Below are 17,208 nucleotides of genomic sequence, written 5' to 3' on the forward strand. Positions count from 1 at the left end.
GAGGAGGGGGGAATCTGCTCATGGATACAGTGCACAACCGCGCTGGCAAATTTGCCTCCCTGGGGCACTTGCTGTGGCCTCTCCCAGCACTGAGACGCAGTGCTGGATGCCACACCATCATCTCAGGGGCCCTGCTGCTGTAGTGGGGGTGGGCCAAGAGTGTAGCCAGGGGAGGAACTGACATTAGTTGGCTCCCTCCTGGCCTTTACCAATGTTACGCCGGTGGACTGCCCTTCAGACTTAAGCCATCAAGAAGGTAGCGTTAAGTCTGTTGAGGCCCATAGAGGCTTTGCGGTGGTGGGGAAGCTTTTTCACTTTGTGAGCCTCCCCACACTGCTGGGAATCCTCTATGGGAGCAGAGGGGTGGTGCGTTGTGGCCTGCTGCCTCTGATTTGGATGGGGATGCCCGCTAACTGGCCTGTAATTTCCCAGGGTGCCCCAGAACCCTTTTTATAAATAGGCCATTCTCCAGTCCTCTGCTACAGAGGCTGATCTTAGGGACATGTTACAAGTCATTGTTTGAAATTCAACAATTTCCCATTTTAGTTCTTGAAGAACTCTAGAATGAATACCATTAGGATGAATATCATGTTGTCCCAGTGACTTCTTTGCAATTTGTCTATACTGTCTGTAATTTCCTGCCTTGTTAACACCACTTGCCCCAGGCACCTCATTCTCCCTTCCCCAAAATATCTATCCAGGAAAAGGTATCTGCCTTATATCTTCAACAGCGAAGACAGATGAGAAGAATTCATTGACCTCCTGATCAACTGCTTTATCCTCCTTATTGTTTCTTTAATGCCATGGTCATGTAATTGTCCAACTGCTTCTCTAGCTGGTTTCATGCTCCTAATATACTTAAAGAAGTAATATTATTGGTTTTGATGTGTTTAGCAATCTGGCCTTCCAAAACCCTTTCTTTCACTCCTAATTGTTTGCTTGCATTTCCTGTGTGCAAGTTTTGCGGGGGGGGGGGGTGGGGTGGGGTGGGGGGGGTGTTTGCCTTGTTTGGGCAAGCCTTCCAATTTTTGAAGGAAGTCTTTCCCCCCCAATACCTCCCTTTCTGTGTACTTTTTGTGTCCTTCTTTTGTTTACTGGTATGAAATACCTTTCATTTGTAGCATAAAAATCATATGAAAAAGCAGGACTGAAGCCACCAGCATGTATCATCAATCAATCAGCATAGGAACTTAGTGACAGGCAAGTCTTTCATACTTCTTTATATCCAGTAGAGGGCACCAAAGATTTTTTTTTAAAAGCAAAAGTAGGGAAATTGCATTATCACAATTTATTCCTATTGTTTAGTTTTATACCACATAATTGTTATGAAGATGTTTACTTTTGTTCAATACATCCACATTTTATCTAATTATACCTCACCATGTATTTCCTTTATTTCATTGCCCTTCAATCCCACTATTTACAACTTTCTCTTCATAACCTCGTTTAAACTTATAATTTGGCTTCTATGACTTTCTGCATTGTGTATCAAATGAAATTTCCAGCATCATCATCCATAAAGGACTACTGCATTCTTCCTCTGCTCTCAGACTGTAAAATGATCTGTGTGTCCTGTCTAGTGGTAAAAGAGCTTTGACCAACTACTGGTTTTTGTATAGTTTTCAATGGGATACTACTATTTTTTGTATGCCAGGGGTATGATCTTTTATCAGCTAGACATATAAAGTACTCTAGTGATAACCTACAGGACACCCAGACAAAGGGCCTTTCCCCACTTACCTTAAGCTCCGCCCTACTTGAGGAGAGTAGCGCGGGGTCCCCTGGCACTCCCCTCGAGAGGGGCGGCGACAGCGCAACCGTCCCGACGCTGCCGCTGTCGCGCCCCCTCAGCGCGAGGCATCCCTGGCGCTCTTGCAAAGGGTGCCTTTTGATGACCCCATGTGTCATGGGGACGCCTGGGCGCGCGCCAGGGATGCCGCGCGCTGGGAATTGCACGCAGCGATGGCGGCCGAGGGAAAAGTGGGGAAAGGCCCAAAGACCCATTGCATGCATCTGACCAAGTCAGCTCTTGTTCAGAAAAGCTAATGCTCCTAGAATAAACATATACAGTATTAGGCAGGGACTCAGTGGGTCTGATAATTCTCTCAGGAATCTAGAGGTATCTTAAGGATTAACAACATTTTATTCCAACATAAACTTTCACTTTTACAGATTTAAGGAGTGGTTGCTCATTTGGGACTCAGTGGGTCTGATAATTCTCTCAGGAATCTAGAGGTATCTTAAGGAATAACAACATTTTATTCCAACATAAACTTTCACTCCTACAGATTTAAGGAGTGGTTGCTCATTTTTATGTAGGGAAAAAATAAGGTCAAGGGAAGAAATAAAGCAGGACTTATAAGATGATGTGTACAATTCAAATCTAATCAAGAAAAATGCAGAAACAATTTGCTGTTTTTTTAAGCTAGTTAATTCATGTACTGGGTTGAGAAGGTGTTACTACCGTAGCCTTCCGATGTAGTCAGCCTTTTTCTGCCATTGTGGTTGATTCCATTTGACCATTCAGTCTAGAATTGCTATGATTTGTTCATACTGTTTATGCAGATGATCCAGATTACATCATCAGTCAATATGTTGTCCTACTACCTTTTCTGTGTTGTTTTCAATCTTTTTATAAGATCTGGTTTGTGGTATTTAAAAAACAACAACAATTAAAGCACTAGACTATCCTGTGTGGATTGACCAAGGTGCAACTGAGGTTTCTAAAAAACACTTCCTTTAAAAATAGCTCTGGTTTAAAAAGAACTTCCATTTTTTGGCATAATTTTACTTTCCATTGTTGCATGGGAGAGAGGGGGCACTTTAATTAGCACTTCTGTCTTTGCAGGTAAAGAGACTGATTTTTCCCCCCTTAGGTTTATAATTTTGTAATTGTGCAATGAAGAATCTAAAAATAAAAGAAAAAAGAATGAGCAATCCTTTTTTTTGCTTTAATGACAATAAGCAGTAATTAAAGCCCCCACACAAAGCTGGAGAACAGGAAGTAATTAATTGAAGTGAATCCTCCACACCCTTTAAAGCAGCGATTCCCAACCAGGGTTCCGTGGTACCCTGGGGTGGCGTGAGCATGTCCCAGGGGTACCACGGCAATGCTACCAGCCCCCCCTTTTTTGTGGTGTCTCCCACCGACACCAGCAAGGATATGGAGCTGGCCCAGGGGGCAGGGCCTGCTGCAAGGTCAGCAGCCACTCCCCCACCCTCTGTACTTCCCTTCACCCTGAGAGGGGAAGGTGGCGGGTGGCAAGCAGGGGAACTGGGAGGGGAAGGTGGGGGGAGGATGGCAGGGGTACTGTGAGATATGAAGAGTCAGGTCAAGGGACGTTGAAAAGGTTGGAAAACACTGCTTTAGAGCAATGAGAGAGTGTGAAAGGGCTTCTAAATCTTCCTCTGTCATGTATTTTCAAGCCAGTTTTGGCTGGGTTGTTCTGTCCATTGATGTTTGCACCCCTTGTTTAGATACCTCCCTTTCCAGTGCCAGCCCAGAACTATGTTGAGCAGTGGTTCCCAACCTGGGAGGCAGAGACTCCTGGGTGGCCACAAAGTTATTACAAGGGATCCTTGAATGCTTATGTGTACTAAATATTATCATTTTTATTCTTCTGTCATTATGTGTTTTTTTTTCAAAAAACAACAACAATGAATAATGATAGTGCAATTACTGTCTGAAAAGGGGGTCTCAAAAAGGAGGAGGGAAGGAGGAAGCTAGCAATAAGAGCAGTTGAACCCTGCGAACAAGAGGTCAGAAGGAGTATAACAAGAGTGCAGCCCCAGCCTTTTAAACTTTTACCTAAGCCTTCCCCAATGCCCATCTCCAATATAGCACCTCTTCCGCAACTGGCTTTTTCCTTCCTTCACATAGCCCTGGGCTGGTTTTGGAAACGGAGGGATCCAACTCAGCTGAAACTGTCCCTTAGCTAAATAAGTTTTATCAGAGTAAGCAGTGGTGGGATTCATCAGGTTCACAGCACTTCAGCAGAACTGGTTGTTAAAATGGTGCTTGTAAACAACCCGTTGTTAAATTATTTGAATCCTACCCCCAGAACCGTTTGTTAAATTATTTGAATTCCACCACTAAAAGTAAGGCTATTGAACTGAATGTACTTCTGAACAAACATCATGGATCATGGCCATAGAAAAAGGAATTGTTATGGGGAATATATCACTATATTAAATGCCCTGTGAAACTATCATTGTAATTCCAGCTGCCAGCAGTTTTCAGAAATACAAATAGGAGGGGGGGGGGGGACGACCAAAGAGTGGAATTTCCGGAGTGACACACAGAAAGGAGGAGCATCACAGAACATAAGAATATAAATAGATCCTGATCTAGTCCAACCTGCTGTTCTACACAGCAGCCTGTGAGTTGCTGGGGAGGGCCAAAGAAACTGAGCATAGAAGCTCTGATGCTTCCTCATAGTAAGCACCAGATCATTACTGACCTATGGGGTGATGCCAAATCACAATGTTTACTAGGCTGACTATGTTTATGAGGTGGTTTGCCATTGCCTCCCCAGCAATATACCCTTTACACCATTTTACCAACCTTGGAAGGATGCAAGGCTGAATCAACCTTGAGCCAACTACCTGAAATGAACTTCCTCAGCATCAAACTCAGGTCATGAGCAGAGCTTTGACTGCAGTAGCTTACCACTCTGCACCGCAAGACCCCCTTTGTATATGGAGGTTTACCTGACTCAGTATGGCTTTTAACTATTGGTGAGCCTTTTCTTCATTAATCCATCTAATCCACTTTTAACCCATCTATGCACTTGGCCATCACGATGTCCATTGTCAGTGAATTCCACATTTTAATTACTCATTAAGTAATTCAATTAATTGAATATTTCCTTTTGTCTGTTCTGAGTCTATTTCCCAACACTGAGAGACCCTGAGCTCTAATATTGCAGAGGAATTAAAAAGTCTATCCAATTGTTCTATCTCATGAGAAATTTTATATACCTCTATCATGTCCCCCCCAGATGTTTTTTCTAGACTGAACAGCCTCAGACTGTCAGACTTTCCTCATAAGAAAGGTGTTCCAGCCCCCTTAATCATTTTGGTTGCTGCTCTTGTGTACTTCTTTCAACTTGCCAATATCCTTTTTTAGGATATGGTGACCAGGATCACCTATAGAATTCCAAATGAGCCACACCACAGCTCTATACAAGGACATTACAATGAGGCATTACAATTTTATTTTCAGTCCCTTTCCTAATAATTCCTACCATGGAGTTTGCCTTTTTCACTGCTGCTGCACACTGGGTCAACATTTCAATTGAGCTTTCCACTACAACGCCAAGATCTCTTTCCCTCACAATCGGACAGCCCAATCTAAAGCCCGAGGCAGTCAGGGATAGTGCCACTGCCATGCTGCCTTGTTGCCTCCAGAGGGCTTTCAGGTAGCACAGGGAAGCAGCTAAAATGGGGAAAAAACCCACCCACCTGAAAACTCTCCAAAGGGCTAATTACACAGGCCCCAGATGCCACATTCCCAGCAGCAAGGTCCAGATGGAAGGCAACTAATATCAGCTCCACTCCCAGGAACTCCTAAAGCAAGCCCTCCTACACCGACATGGCTGACTGCAGCGCCAGAGCATTAATGAAGGTAGGCATCTTGAAGGGCCGCAGAGTCCACCCACAAGCGTGTTTGCCCCTCCACCAGGGTAAATACCCCTGGGAAGCCAAATCCACCTGTATGGGCCTGTGCCACTTCTATGTCAATTCCCCAATCCCAGATTGGGCCATTAGCCAGTTAGGCTCTCATTATCTGCCATGAGTAGAAATGTGCATTGCTTTCCTGGGGAAGGGGAAGAACTATTAGCATTAGATCCAGGGAAGTGATCCAAATTATACCAGCATTGTAAAACACAGGAAGATGAAATGTAGATCAATCTTCCAGCATGGTCATCAATCTTTTCAGAATCTCAATAATAGCCAAATACATAGCTACTGCAATCAACTGTAATTTCCCCCCCAATAACTTGATCCCCCCCAGCTTGGGTTTTAATTTATTAATCCATTATCTGATTATATATAAGCAACTATACACATTTAATATATTAGTATGCCTCTGAAGGAAAATAGTGTTTTTTCTAAAATTTGTGAGAATCAGAGCTTTGCAAGTTTACTTGTCAGTCTGTCTCAACCGTGCATGGGGCTTGCTCCCAAGTAGCCCAACGTTACCTAGCTCAGATCTATGGAAGTGATTATTCTCATATGGTACAAGTAGCTCTTATTTTCCGAAGGAAGCCCATACTCACTTCACCATCTACTAGCTTGGTGTTCAAACGGGAAGAAAAGAGCAAAATGCAAAGACTTGAAGACACTGATTTGCTTAGCTCAACCTATTAATGAAAAGACAAATTTTAATCTGGATTGCATGGATAAATTGATAAAAGTTTTCAGTCCCATAGATAACTTATATATATACATACATTTAAGCTTCAGAAAAGTGAACACTTATAAAATGAGTGCAATAAATATTGTTAATCTACAAATGGAATGGTATAACTGGATCCTTTATTATTATTATTATTATTATTATTATTATTATTATTATTATTATTATTATTATTATTATTATTATTATTATTTTATTGATACAAAAACAGTTATACGCAACAAACAAGATCACTATGCTGGATTTTGTATTAAATCACGTCGGACACTTCCCAAGCATCTAGGACTGTGTGATGTATTGACGAATAATACGGAGGGCTCAGGGCGGTGCACAACACAAATATATAAGTAGAGCACAGTTAACCTAACCAATCAATTAAATAAATAAATAGGCTCTATACATATTAAAACCATTCCCTGTTAAAATACAGCGTTCTAATACAACTTACAAAACTTACAAAAAGCAGCAGATGGCATCCAATAGTTTAACACCCCCCCCCCCGAAGGGAGGACAACAGGGTCCCCTGATGTTATAGAAAGGGGGGAGGGGGCGCACGTCAGCGGCTGGCCTTCCCAAAAGCCTGGTGGAACAGCTCAGTCTTACAGGCCCTGAGGAACTCATTAAGGTCCCGCAGGGCCCGGACAGCTGGTGGGAGGGCATTCCACCAGGCAGGGGTCAGCCGCATCATTGGGGGGCCGGGGACCACCAGTAAATTGGCCTCCGCCAAATGCAGAGGGCGGGTTTGGGCTGTAGGGGGCAAATCTTTAAAATCTGGCTTTCCTCTCTAGATCCAGGAGTTATCAGTTGCAAACTATACACAACTAATTTCAGGTGTGACACATACACACAGTTAATCATCACTCTTCTGTGCAGTCCAAATTGGGACTGCGCATGCAAAAGACAAATGTTTGCCTGCACAGAAGATGCTTGGTGAATAACAGGTAAGTGTAATGCTGTTTCATCATTTCACTAAAGAATATGCTGAACAGTGATGCAAACTGGCTGCTAACACAGACTGGGCCTTTGAAAAAGCTCTCATTTCACTGCCTCCTCTTTCAGGTTTATACAATTTTTTCTAAGTTGGGAAATAATATATATGGATCTTGCAAAATACACTACTTGCAAAATACACTACTGGTTCAGCAAATGGAAGCCTTCCCTATAAAGTGGCTTTGGTGCCTCCGACTAGTAGGATTTGAGGGTTGAGGAACACTTCCCGCCAAAAACTGGAACCGCCCTGAAGAGAGTTGATCGAGTCCTCACTCTGCTCTCCAGGGTCCTGCCGGCCAAGCTTGGTGTCTGCCTCGAAGGTATGGGGCAAAAACGTTGCCTCTCCAGACACCACACAAAAAGGGGATCCTTTAAAGGCGACAGTCCAGTCAATGCAGTAATAAGGAGCGAATTCATCGTTCTTAAATGAAATGAATTCCTGGTTCCTGTGCTCCGTTTTCACTGAGAAAAAGTTCTGATCATTTCAGGCGTTGAAAGAAAAGTGCACTTTGGTCTGCCGATGCACCTCCTCATGTGTGAAGCGAGTGTAATTAATCCCGCTGCCTCCCCCACCCCAAAGAGCTGCTTCAATTTCATTCGAGGATTCTCATCCTTCCAGCTTCGAGTCAGGCGTTTATCCTGAGTGACAGACCCGGTTTAGCGAACCCGCAAACTTGTGGGCTCAAATGCCTGCTTCGATCCGGTTCGAAGAGCGAGCGGAGTTCCAGTGAGGGGGATGGACCTGAATAAGCGGTGCGTGAAATGTGTGCTTTTCCTGTAGGACTTTCTGAGGGCAGGGGAGGGTCTTGTTTTACAATACTGCATCTCCTTCCATTTGAGAGCCAGGAAAAGACTTTGCAGGGTCGTTGGCATTGTTTCATCTGCCGCGTGTGGCGGGGCGCCTCTACTTAAAAAAAAAGACGGGTCAAACATGATCCTCCTCGCCCTGGACATAACGGACAGAAACTTCTTCAGGGATCTCTGAAAAGGGCCGATCTGCATAAAGCCTTTAAGGGACACGGGGTTTTAAGTCCCAGCCGGCGCGCCTCCGATTCGTCTGCAGTTGGAGAAACGCTGCCAATTCGTCCGGCATTAGCTACAATTGCAGAGGCTCCCCGCTGCGTTCACCGCGCACCGTCCTAAACTGTCGCCTCCTGCTTTTTGTGCTCTCCGCGGCTGCGACTTTATGGCCTGTCCTTTGTTTTGTGTGTGCGTCTTTGAGACCATAGCTGTTCATCTGGTTTATTTCGTCTCTCTCTCTCTCTGCTTCCCCCCCCCCCCCCGCGATTGCTGCAGGCTCCTCCTGCAATCTGCAAACGGGAAACTTCGCTGCAATAGAGGCTCTCCTCGGCTCTTCTCCCAAGTGTCCTTGCCTCCGGCCGCCCTCCTGCAAAAAGGAGCCTTGACGTACAAACACGCACCAAATGCAAAGCTGGAGCGGCGCTCTCTCACCCCCTCGACGGTTTTCTCTCCCTCTGCAGCTTCAGGTTGTTCGGGCTGTTTGTCCTGGCCGTTGCTCTGCGTCTCAGTTGCTACTTTCTGCCCTTCCTAAGGCAAGGTAAGAAAGGTGGTTTTGCTCGTTTATCCCTCTAAGCTGGTTTCCCAGCCAGTAAGCCGCGCGCGCTCCCTTTCTTTGATCTCCTGGTAGCTTTTTGGGGGGGCGGGCTTGCGTCGAGGGCAACTTTGACTTTGAGTTAGCAACTTCGAAATGCTGACATATCCCGAGTGATCGCTCCAGCGTAGTTAGCGCAGAAGGACGAACGCTTGCCGCGTGTGTGTGTGTATTGCTAGAATGGGTGTTCAAGCCAGCTGAAGAGTATTTTGAAGCGCAGTTAAGCTTTCTTCCTGTTTATGGGTTTATTTTGCAGGGGATCTTAACAGCAAGGTCGCAAAGGAGGGGAACAACGTGGAATATATGTATGCTCTGTAGCAAACCGTTGAGTCCCCAGTGCTTAAAACAAAATTAGTTAATGACCAGGTTTCTGTCAAAGCTGCAGCATTTATGAATATGTGTATGCTCAGCCCTTTCAGAAATTTGTGTTATTTTTTTCTAGTAATGCAAAAAGTTTTTAATGCTATTGGGCTGGTTTGAATGGCTTGTTCCCCCCAATATAGTATGTTTAACATAGTTTCAGAGCCTATGAATGAGCCTCAGTCATCTCATCATATTTGTTTCTTTGTTTTTTACATCAAGCACTCGAATAACATTTTTTTTAAAGTATGGGATTTATTTGCCCTCTTGGCGTGAGATCTCAGTGAGGGCATGCTATCAAAAAAAATTGCACTGATTATGTCAATAGTTTGGATTGATTCTCTCCCGCTAAGTCCCCCTGCGCTTTTCTGTCTCTCTCCTAACTTATTAGTCTGTTTACCGTTCCCTTAATGGAGCCATGAATATTGTGATCGATAAAAGGATAGTGTGGTAGAACTAAACAGTTGGAACCCTGGGGAGCTGTGCATTGACCGATTAATAAAGTTCAACAAATGTTTTGAAATGGAATAGCAAAGGTCAGAACAGCTGATAGATTTTGTCCTACAGTGGCTTGAACAATGTGTTATGTTTTATCTAAAGAAATACAAATTTTAATTTTTAAGATTTGCAAAACCCTGACATTGTGCAGTCTTGGCATTGGTTTCATATACCTATGAATATCTGCTTTTACGAATAAAGTCCATTGTTCTCAACTCCTTTGTGGTCTGACTATTTTGATTATAATTTTACACAGTAGAACAAGACTGTCCTCGATAGGTTTTAATTATTTGAACCAATGTGGTGGAATGGGTCCCCACTGGAGAGAAAGGGGGGGGGGGATATAAATGAATTAAATAAAAATAAAGTGAGCACTGTATTGGACTAAAAAGACCTGGGGTTGAGATCCCCACTCAAGCATAAAGCTCACAGGCTGGATTTGGACCAGTTACTCTGTGTCCCCATTGACCTCACACGGTTGTTGTGAGGATAAAATAGTGGAAGGGTAAACCGTGTACACCACTCTGAGCTCCTAGAAAGGACGGGATTCATATGATAGATATTTTTCAGATATAAACCTCATAAAGAACATGGTAAATGGTAATGGGCAAATCTGGTTGATAAGTAGACGGTTTTAACAAATGTGTGCATATTAGAGTTGCGTGATTTGCGCAGAGGGACACTCACTACCCTTGAAACAATCCGCTTGAAACAATCCGCTTGACGAAAAACAATTTGGAACAAATCTGAATCCTTTTTGAAACTTGTATGTAAGTGTTGTGCCAGTAAGGACACAAGTTCCAAAAGTCAAGTTGTGCAAATGATATGGCAAGTGATTTTTATAGCTGCTTATGATGAGGCATAATTTTAGCAGCTTGGTTTATGGGTTTTATCACCCCATAATGTCGTTCTTGCTGCCCCTCCCCCTTTTGGTTTTTTGAAAAAGAGAAATACCAGTCTTCATTGTGTCCTTCCACTTCAGAGATAAAATACTGCTCTACTGGTTGCTTGTTTTTCATTATGAAGAAGAGTATTTTTGTTAAAATATACCTGTATTTGTTCGTTCAGCCCCTCATGTGACACTGCCTTGACTTAAGATACTGCTGGTCAGTCTTGTGACTGGCAGTGGCTCTCCAGGGTCTTAGACAAAGAAAGACGGCTTGGTAAAACTTGTCTGAAATCCTGTCTGCCTTATTTTACTGAAATTAATATACAGACCTCAAATTAGATGTTTAATTAATGCTTTGGACTGTTTTTACCAAAATCACTTTACGAAAAGCAAACATTACCCTCCTCCATCAAGTCAGATGCATTTTTAAATAGAGTGCTTCATTATGGACTTAATCAGTAATTATCTGAATTCGGTAACATGCTTTGCAGAGAACTCGCTAGTGAGTGATGGTGGAGAAAGGGTTGGTGTTGTCCTGAGCATCTTAGCTAGAAATCAGTTTTGTACTTTGCATGATCAGGCCCTGTGGAAATGAGGTAAGGGTAGCTTTGTTTTATTACCAGATCAATACTGAGCGTGTATTTTATGCTTCCATAATCTTTGCTCCAACAGACACTTTGTTAAAGACATTTTAGGAAATTGTTAAAGACATTTAGGAAATTGCTTCAGCAGTATGTTTTCTTTTTCATGCAAGCAACAGTTTTTCATGCAGCAGCTGACTGTTGCTGAGTATGTATTTTTGTACAGACAATGCAGTATGTGAAATGGGAAATCAGATTATGGAATAAGAAGACTGCAAAAAAAAGAACAAATATAAATTGCTTTGAGTGCGATGTCTGCGATCTCCCATTTGTATATGCCATTGGTGAGGACTATCTATTTGCCAGAATGGTTACCCAATGAGTTCTGTGGGAGTCCCTGTTCTTGGAGTAGATTTGATCAGTGTCTGGCTAGAAAACCTCACAAAAGCCACTTTCAATCTTCTTTAGAAAGCATGTAATAAATATTATATTGTGCAAAAACCTCAATGTGATGGACATCCTGCCTGAAAGGAAGTACCGTCAGTCCATCATGAACAAAAAAAATGTTGTTTATTGTCCGGCTTCACCACATATTTTGGGCCTTTGAAGGGAAAACTTTTTCCAATTGCATCTCTTTTTTGAGCTAATTTCTCCAAAGATGCCACTTGGAAAGTTCCTTTTCCTTAGCTCTCAGAATCCTTGTTCTGGTCCAGGCCTTCATAACCATCATCCTTCTAGCCCATATGTCTAAACATATCCAGAAGTATGAGCATATATTCACCTTACCACTCACTTCTTACCCAAGCTTCTCCTGGGAAGAGCCAAAGAAACTGGTTGAAGAATGCCTCCTTATCCTTTTATTCTCTCCAGCATTAAGGAGAGAAGTACCTTCTCTTTGAATGGGCCTACACAGAGCCATGCTTGGATGACTTTTCTCATTTTTTTGGTCACCATCTATCACATCATTTTGTACACAATCAGAAGACAAAATACAAATATAAATAACAGCTAACATAACAATCTAAAAATCAGAATCCATGAAACAGTACAGTCAAAAGCAGTACAACGATCTCTGTCTACTTGTATTAAACAATTAAATAACACACACAGGATCTAAATGGTATGGTTTTTTTAAAGGTGTACTTTCCTGAAACAATTTATCTTGGTAGACGCATGTAAACTTTAGAGTTATGTAGGAGAAAGGTACCTAGTTCACAGTATAGGAATAAAGTTATAGATAGCCGTGCTTTGAACATCACAATGCAGTGCAGAATACTCCAGTCTAAGCCCACAGAATTATTGACTTTAGTCTGGAGTAACTGTGTGTGTGTATATATATGACTTTAATCTGGAGTAACTGCCCTGTAATATATACTAAAGACATGGTCTAGCAAATAAGTTGACTGAATTGTGGATTTGATTCTGTGTGATACTGGAAATCTGGTGCTGATTTTGAAACCTTAATTTTGGGGAGTACTGAGCTCTGGAAAGTAGTCTATGAATTGGAGATATTCAGATTACATTTGGCAACATATGCTTTTTAATATCATAACAAATCTAGTTTAGCAAGGGTTTCAGCCAACCTATTTGTTAGTCTCCCTGCTTTGCTAGCTGGTTGCAATAACATCAATTTAGATCGAGCCCAAAAGGGGAGGGGCAGCAAGAAATTCAATAAATAATAATAATACATGGCAACTATTTTCTGAATCAGCATCACATTTTGAAAGATACTAACATTTTCAGGCTCTAGATCAACCATGAGTGTATCACTAATCTCCAAGTGTTCTCAAAGTGAGACAGGATTTCCTTTGATTTAGCAGTTCTGCATAGTTTTATGTAGAGTTGCCAGCTCTAGGCTGAGAAATTCCTGGACATTTTGGTGTGGAACCTGGGAAGAGATGGATTTAGGGAGCACTTTCAGTGTGGATTTATGTCCACAGAATTAAATGAATGGTGGGGTCATTTCCTAACCATTCTTGATTTGTGAAATCCCACTTGCAGATAATCTCTGGCAGATGTTTATGTGGCCCCTTAAATTACTGCAGAAATATCGAAGCCCTGTGGTATCTAAATAATTTAAGGCACTTTTTAAGAGGAGAAAAGATGGGAAAGATTATCTGATCAGCTATGAAGCCTTTAATGTTGTCTCCAAAGAAAAATCAGTTATCCTGCAGCACCTGCCTGCAGACATAAAACTATAGTTTTGGTTAAGTGATTGGAATTGGGCTCACATGCTTTTTCTAATTCCCCCTGAAGCCTTTGATGGAAAGTCCCCCTTTTCTTGTCAGCTTTATCCATAATTTAGCATGATAGCTGCGCCCACAGCTAAGGCTAGCCAGGTTTACTGTTGAATAAGTCTGCAAATCCATTTCAATTCCTAGCCTCAAGCCATGGTTACTGTGGAGATTTTGGTTTGTGTTAACTGCCATTTGCGAATATGTAAGTGTAATAATTTAAAGGCTTCAGTCAGACATCACAAACAAGCTGAAGTAAGCCTAGATATCCTCAAACTGTGGTTGTTACCCAGCTTGTGAACACTCCTCCTATTTCCTGTGCTCATGCATTTACCAGGGAAAACTGAGGCACACATATGAGTTGGGGAACAAATTGGGATTGTGAGCATTCTGTCTTAATGCCATGTAATGTCTGAATGAAGCCTTTAAGTTCTCTTCTGTCTCAAAATGTTCTGTCTTAATGTGATGTCTGAATGAAGCCTTTAAGTTTTGGTTAAACACAACAAGGGAAGGAGGGAGAGGGAGAAAAGAAAGGAAGTGCTCAGGGTCCATTCCTCATTCCTTGAACAGGATTAAGAACTGTACATTGGGTGTGCTTCTTGCTCCTGGTGTGCACACTGTCCCAGGTTCAATGTTTACCTGCACACTGAGTCATTGTTTTTTGTGTTAAGTGCTGTCAAGTAACTGCTGACTTATGACAACCCTATGAATTAATGTCCTCTGAAACATCCTATTGCTAATAGCCTTACTCAGGTCTTGCAAACTGAGGGATGTGGTTTTCTTGACAGAGTCAATCCACCTCATGTCAGGTCTTCCTCTTTTCCTGCTGCCTTTCACTTTTCCTAGTGATTCTTTTCCAGTGAACCTTGTCATCTCATAATGAGACCAAGGTATAATAGCCTCGGTTTAGCTGTTTTCGCTTCTAGGGAGAGTTCAGACTTGTTTTAATTTCGAATCCTCTTATTTCTCTTTTTGGCGAACCATGCTATCCATGAAACTTTCCATATTTCAAATGAATCAACTTTCTTCTTGTCACCTTTCTTCACTGTCCAGCTTTCATACCCATACACAGTAATAAGGAATTAATTTAATCATGATCATCAGTGACATATCCTGATGCTTAGAACCTTATCTAGTTCCTTCACTGAGTCACCTGGGCAAAAACCTTTCCTTCTCATTCTAGTGAAGTCAGAAGGCCCGGGAGTAGTATAAGGTGCCTTCTTCTCTAAAAAGTAATGGCAATTGGGCAAGGCATCTCCTATCCCCATCACTGGGCAAACAGTTCCTTTTCTCCAGCCAAGACTTATGGGCAGAACGAACTTTATGTTCCTCTCTTGAGTGGATGCTGCACTGTTTGCAATTGCATATGCAAGGTCAAGACCATATTAATTATATTTACACTTAAGTGCTTGAAGTTCCATTATTTTTTCCAAGCACAGTAACAGACCATCCTGCAGCCAACAGACTGCAGAAGAGACGATCAATCAGACCATCGTAGTGAGAATATTTAGTCTGATCATTAATTTCTTCTGCATAACGATCTCATAAAGTAGTTACTAGATGTTTGGGTGGTAGAAGAGAGGGGAAAGAGGCATATGTGAGGCAACTGTGTATTGATATGCCTGGATTTGTTATCTCCTCGGAGTTTCAGGGAGGTTTAATGGACTTCTTTTCAAACAAATTTTTATTTAGAATGTTGTGGGTTTTCCGGGTTGTATGGCCATGTTCCAGTAGTATTTTCTCAGCCATACAATCCAGAAAACATGCCATCCAATGTGGAAAACCCACAACATCCTAGTGATTCTGGCTATGAAAGCCTTCGACAATACACATTTTTATTTTCCTTTAAACTGAATTCTAGTTCAAGATGGTTGAGGGCAGAGCTAAGATTGCTGGTTTGAGGAACAGTAGTGCACCCTTTATCTGTTACTTTTGGTATTTTTTGTGTTCAGGTTTTTTTTTTAGAATGATATAGTACTTGTACCAGCTGAAGGGTACCTGTTTTGAAACAAAGCAAGACAGCCAGAAGCATGTGATGAGGTAGGAGTGATCTGACTGATGTAGTCAATTGGTTTGCTTATAGGGGTAAGGGAAAACTGTTGAGCATGTGTATCCTTTAAGGATGTCCAATTTTCCTGTCTTTTTCAAGATGTGACAGATTTGCTATTTAGTACAACCCAAATATAAGTATCCTAGGTCAGGCATCAGAATATGGCATTATTATTTGATACCCTGACCCAACCATCAACATACTAGATTTCTGTCCAAAACAGGCAGCACTGCTAATCAGCCTTGACTATTCCCAATAGAACTCCAGGTAGAAAGATTCTATCTTGTAGGCCCTACAGAGTCTAGAAAGATACTGCAGGGCCCAGATGTCATCCGGCAGAGTTTCCCAAGACAGAGGCCACTACTGAAAACAACTCTTTCCTTGTTGAAGACAGTCAAGCCACCTGTGTCCAAACTATCACCAGCAGACCACATGATGAAGAACAAATAGTTCTTGTGGGTACATATAGGGAGAGGCAATTCTAAAGGTATGAAGGTCCCAGACTGTTTAGGGCTTTATTGGTGACAACAGATGATTGCTAGTTGTTGCTGGTGTGAGTCTATTATTAATTACACTGATCTTCACATATTGTAGATTCTTACTTGTGGCCACAGCCATGATCCTGTTTATTCCTTTATTTTTTTCCCCTTCAGGGTCCACAGTTTGAGAAAAATACTGCCCTTAATGCTTTGTTGTACAGAATAATGTAAGTGCAGAAGAAAGTTTCCACCCAACACCAATATGGGCGCAAACACTTCCAGCAAGTCACCAACGTTTGATGAGAACGAAGAAGGTAAGAACATTTGAACACTGTTGTGTTTGGAATAACTTGCTCAGAAGAGAGATGTATGCCTATCTATAAGATTGTGTGATGCAATTCTGGTTGAAGAATAATCATTTGGCTATGCATCTTCACAGAACAAAAGTTTATTTGGCTCTACACTGTTGGAGATATTTCTTTTACTTGCCAATTTGCTTGATCATAGTTGGAAACTTGCAACAGCAGTAACAGTCTATTTCTTGTAAGACATTATTTTCCCTCAATTGGTGATTAAAACCCATCAAGACTTGCTTCTGTGTACAATGATATGTTCTTGGTCCATTTTAGAAACTGTTAAATTTATGGGTGTTTCATTGTGATTCAACTTCGTATAATTTCATTTTGATAGCTATTTACTGCCATTTTTTTGGTTCCGTTTGCTAACATTTACAATTTTCTTACCTACTCTTTAAGAATGCTGAAAAGTAGCCAAAATACTAAAGAGATGGAGTGTAACACTGGAGTAGGATTTTAAATCACTCTTGTGCATATTAAACTTCTTAGTGATGTACTATTGCCAGAGAAATTATACATATGGGAAACTCTTTTAAACTAAACATCTGCTCTAGATGAATGCATGGTTTTTAGTTAAACAAGCTGTTCTTTAGAATGGTAAGGTAGCTGCAACAACAACACAGTGGATAGCATCTTTTCCAGCTCTGAGACACCTTTTTTCAGGACAATGATATCACAGAGGCTAACAACTCCAAATCAAAACTTCATTCAAACATCCTTTCCACTGCAGCCACCAAG

The 17,208-nt window shown here is 41.9% G+C and overlaps 1 protein-coding gene across 1 annotated transcript in view; it reads left to right on the plus strand.

Annotated features, from left to right (window-relative positions):
- The first annotated feature begins 8,008 nt into the window (after positions 1 to 8,008).
- STK32A (serine/threonine kinase 32A) overlaps positions 8,009 to 17,208 on the plus strand; it is a 99,499-nt gene continuing 90,299 nt past the window's right edge. Inside the window, exons 1-3 of the mRNA XM_048491248.1 lie at positions 8,009 to 8,164; positions 8,708 to 8,969; positions 16,289 to 16,428. Coding sequence (XP_048347205.1) covers positions 16,377 to 16,428 — 52 coding nt within the window. The 5' untranslated portion in view covers positions 8,009 to 8,164; positions 8,708 to 8,969; positions 16,289 to 16,376. The remainder of the gene's footprint in view (positions 8,165 to 8,707; positions 8,970 to 16,288; positions 16,429 to 17,208) is intronic.

This window comes from Sphaerodactylus townsendi, linkage group LG03 (genome assembly GCF_021028975.2).
Source record: "Sphaerodactylus townsendi isolate TG3544 linkage group LG03, MPM_Stown_v2.3, whole genome shotgun sequence".
Lineage (NCBI taxonomy): Eukaryota > Metazoa > Chordata > Lepidosauria > Squamata > Sphaerodactylidae > Sphaerodactylus > Sphaerodactylus townsendi.